This window comes from Aplysia californica, unplaced genomic scaffold (genome assembly GCF_000002075.1).
Source record: "Aplysia californica isolate F4 #8 unplaced genomic scaffold, AplCal3.0 scaffold00843, whole genome shotgun sequence".
NCBI classification, from domain to species: domain Eukaryota; kingdom Metazoa; phylum Mollusca; class Gastropoda; order Aplysiida; family Aplysiidae; genus Aplysia; species Aplysia californica.
Genome location: NW_004798113.1, coordinates 307,912 through 312,375, shown reverse-complemented (window position 1 = coordinate 312,375; position 4,464 = coordinate 307,912). Strand labels below are relative to the sequence as shown.

The 4,464-nt window shown below is 38.7% G+C and overlaps 1 protein-coding gene across 1 annotated transcript in view; it reads left to right on the top strand.

Annotated features, from left to right (window-relative positions):
- LOC101852513 (cadherin-23) overlaps positions 1-2,510 on the top strand; it is a gene marked incomplete at both ends in the record, with an annotated part of 6,105 nt that extends 3,595 nt beyond the window's left edge. Inside the window, 2 exon segments of the mRNA XM_005110035.3 lie at positions 1,075-1,311; positions 2,422-2,510. Coding sequence (XP_005110092.2) covers positions 1,075-1,311; positions 2,422-2,510 — 326 coding nt within the window.
- Between the last annotated feature and the right edge of the window lie 1,954 nt (positions 2,511-4,464).

Below are 4,464 nucleotides of genomic sequence, written 5' to 3'. Positions count from 1 at the left end.
GGGGGGGGAGGTTGGTTTTGTTTCGTTTTGTTTTTGTTGTTGTTTGTTAAGTTGGTTTGTTTGTTTTTTCGGGGGACTGGGGAGAATTTTTCCTTGTTAATTCTGTTATTTTCACCAGAAAAATGGTTACTGTTCTCAGCATATGGTTTCTGGTTAAACTCATACTTGTTGTTTCTATTGACTGACTTTTTGGTCTGCATATGGAACTTGAAAAATGTCCGCTTTGTCGCAACAAGTTTAGTTTGAAATAAATGTGTATGCGTTAGCCATTATTATTTTCAGCATAAACAATAAAAGATTTAAAGTTGTAGCCATTGTAATACACACCAACATTTTAAGAAAAGAAGAATTTCATCTATGAGGACAAAGTTTCAGCACAGAAGGTAGATATTTATGATGAATGGTGAAAACAAGAAAAAAGTAATAATGCAGAATCTAGTCAGTAGATGTGTCGACTTCTAAGTATTAAACGTGTCGCTGCTCATTGCACATAAAGAGTTAACTGTACCGTCCACAGAACAGTGTATCATGGCACATAAAGAGTTAATTGTATCGTCCACAGAACAGTATACCATGGCATATAAGGTCGCTTTTAAGGACAAGTGGGCTAACCCAGATTTCGGAAGTTTCCAGAAATCTTAACCTAATCCAAAAGTGGGCATTTCCCTAACTATAGGAAAAGTTTGGTTTCATTGGTGTGTATATTCGTTTGGCTTTAGAGAAAACTCTCCTTGTCTTTTAAAGAAACTGAACAAGGGGCAAAAACTTTACCTTCGATTTTCTCAAAACAGCATTTTTCGGGATAGCCTCCTTGGCCTTGTGCTTAAAAGCGACAAAAATAGTTAACTGTACCGTCCACAGAACAGTATACCATGGCATATAAAGGGTTAACTGTAGCGTCCACAGAACAGCATCTCATGGCACATAAAGAATTAACTGTACCATCCACAGAACAGTGTATCATGGCGTATAAAGGGTTAACTGTACCGTCCACAGAGCAGTGTACCATGGCTTATAAAGAGTTAAATTGGCTGTGGTTCATGGCACATAAAGAGTTAACTGTACCGTCCACAGAACAGCGTAACAGACGCGGATACGCCAGGGAACAGCGTGCACACCTTCAAGCTCCTGTCCATCACACCACACCTGGAGCAGACAGAGGGGCTGGGGCTCCCCAGAGAGCCCTTCGTGGTCTCTGTGAACGGGACTGTGTTCACCAACACGCCTTTTCGCTCGGACATGATGGGCTACTTTGAGCTGAAGGTGCAAGTCTCGGATAAGGACGGCCTCAATGATACCACAGACCTCAGGGTGAGTAAGAGTAAGACTTACTCGTGTGGCGTGCTGACATAATGAGTCCGTACTTCTCGCAATCCGCAAAAGGAGATAAATGGGAAAAAATCGACACCGAGGTCAAATTAGTAGATCTTCTATTGATGCTCTATTTTTATGTATAACATACCTCTTATCATTCCATACTTATAAATTGTAAAACTTCACTTATAAGCTTGATGTATCTATTTCCATAAGGCTTGAATCCGAGAAGTAACTCATTCTGTCAGCACACTTCACACAATTAGTGAGTCACGGTTGCTGTTGGAGTAGTATGTGTGTTTGTGATAGATAGATAGATAGATAGATAGATAGATAGATAGATAGATAGATAGATAGATAGATAGATAGATAGATAGATAGATAGATAGATAGATAGATGGATGGATGGATGGATGGATGGATGGATGGATGGATGGATGGATGGATGGATGGATGGATGGATGGATGGGTGGGTGGATGGATGGATGGATGGATGGATAGATGGATGGATGGATGGGTGGATGGATAGATAAGGCAGAGATACACCAGCTCCCTCTACGTTTTGGTGACCCACTATTCAGCTTCATTTATTTAATCAACTTGATTTCATTTCCTGTTGAATCTGGAGTTTGTTTATAGGGAAATGTAACTTATGAGTTCCCTTGTGTATTATGTGTTTGATTTAGAGTTTGTTGGAAAATGTAAGTCATAAGTTCCTTTGTGACAATTTCTGTTCAGTTTGGAGTTTGTTCACAAGGAAATGTAAATCGTGAGTTCTCTTGTGACATTTGTGTTTGATTTAGAGTTGTTGTTTTTTATAGGGAAAGGTGATCGTGAGTTCTCTTATGATATTTATGTTTGATTTACCGTTTGCTTGCAGGAATATGTAAATCGTGAGTTCTCTTGTGACACTAGTGTTTGATTTAGAGGGGGGGGGGTTGTAGAGAAATGTAAATCATGAGTTCTCTTGGGACATTTGTGTTTGATTTAGAGTTTTTTGTAGGGAAATGTAATTCATGAGTTCCTTTGTGTATTGTGTGTTTGATTTAGAGTGGGGGGTTTTTGTAGGGAAATGTAAATCATGAGTTCCCTTGTAACGTGTTTCAGGTTTATTTGATCTCCAACCTCCAGCGTGTGAAGCTCGTCTTTGACAAGTTACCCAACGAGGTGGAAGAGCTCAAGCATAACTTGCTCAGGTAAGGAGAAGAAGGACAAAAACATGACAATAATGAATTGTAGTCAACAAAAGTTTGTCGTCGGTTCTTTCTCTTCTTTATTACAGACATGTCGGTATGTCGTGTTGATAATTTGTCAAAAAATGTGTGCAGATCTCATAAACTTAATTGGTCACTTTTATGGACAAGCGGGCTAACCCTGATTTCCGGGGTTTTCCAGAAACCTTGACCTACACCCGAAGTGGGCATTGCCCTACCTATAGAAGAAGTTTGGTTTCATTGGTGTGTATATTTGTTTGTTTATAGAGAAAAATCTCCTTGTCTTTTAAAGGAACCGAGCAAGGGGCAAAAACTTTATCTTCAATTTTTCTCTAAACAGCATTTTTCGGGATAGCCCTCTTGTGCTTAAAATAAGCGACCAATTAAAGGATAAGAATCCTGCAACATAGATGTCATCATATAGCAACAAATCTCAACTAGGTCTTACAGCATGAAGTCACTTGACTTGATGAAGAAAGAACTTGACTGGCGCAGATAGTAGAGGACATGTTGCTGTTTGTCCAAAAATGTCTCCTGCTTTGGTAGTGTTTTATCTTTTTTAAACCGTAACTTTCTGCAGTTATTTAGAGAGAAAAAAATTTTAAATCGTGATTTGCGAAAACAATAAATTGACCCCGGAATGTGCCTCACCTTTCTGGACATGACCGTACTTGTTTTGTCCAAACTTTGAAAATGAAAACGGGGTTTGTTTCTTTTTGTTCTCAAACTGTTTAATCGGGGGGGGGGTTATGTTTCTTATTTTTTTCTGTATTGCTTAGTAATTTAATTAAAGGATAAGAATCCAGCAACATAGATGTTATCATACTACAACAAATCTCAACTAAGTCTTACAGCATGACGTCACGTGATTTGATGAAAGAACTTGACTGGCGCAGTTAGTAGATGACATGTCCCTGTTTGTCCAAAAAGGTCTCCTGCTTTGGTCGTGTTCTATTTTTGTTGAAAACGTGACTTTCTGCAGTTATGTAGGGAGAAGATTTTTTTTTAAATATGGTATAGTAGAGGACATGTTGCTGTTTGTCCGAAAAGGTCTCCTGCTTTGGTAGTGTCTTATGTTTTTTAAACCGTAACTTTCTGCAGTTTTTTGTTGTTTTTTTTCCCCTTGCCCATTTATATGAGATTAACGCCATCTGATTAGTAAAAAAAGGTGCATATGAGTGTGTCCAATAGTGTATTATGTGCATACTTAGTATAACAATTAACTGTAATAGCGGATATAGATTTCAGGATTATAGATGTAAGTCATTGATCTGAGAGCGGTGATGATTTTGACTTTCTGCAGTTATTTAGAGAGAAGATTTTTTAAATCGTGTTTGCGAAAAAAAAAAATTGACCCCGGAACGTACCGCGCCTTTCTGGACATGACTGTACTTGTTTTGGATAACCTTTGAAAATGACATTTGTCGCATTTTGTTATCAAACTGTTTATTGGGAGGTGGGGAGAGTATGTTTCTTATTTTTTCTGTATTGCTTATTTTCTTTTCTTTTCCCTGATGGTTCTTGGGGGATTACAGCACTGGTTTCCCTTTACCGATTGCCTGTTTGTGTAGGGTAGATCACTGTTAAAAACAATCAGGGAACGATAAATGAAGTTTTTGGAACATTTGAATAGACATAAGAGTCTTGAACATCTAGCTCTCACTGGCAAAATTGAAGACAAACGAGGCAGGGGTAGGCCCAGAGCAACTTACTTGGGAAACCTGAACAAGTGGGTGACAGGGAAAGATCAGGGGCACGTAGTTTTTTTAAGAGCATCCGAGCAAAGGAATGAATAGAGAACCATGATTGCGCAGATCTGGCACTGGATGATGATGATGATGATGATGATGATGATGATGATGATGATGATGATGATGATGATGATGATTTTGTGTTTCCTTAATGGGCCTGGCGGACTCCACAAAGAAATCTTCGA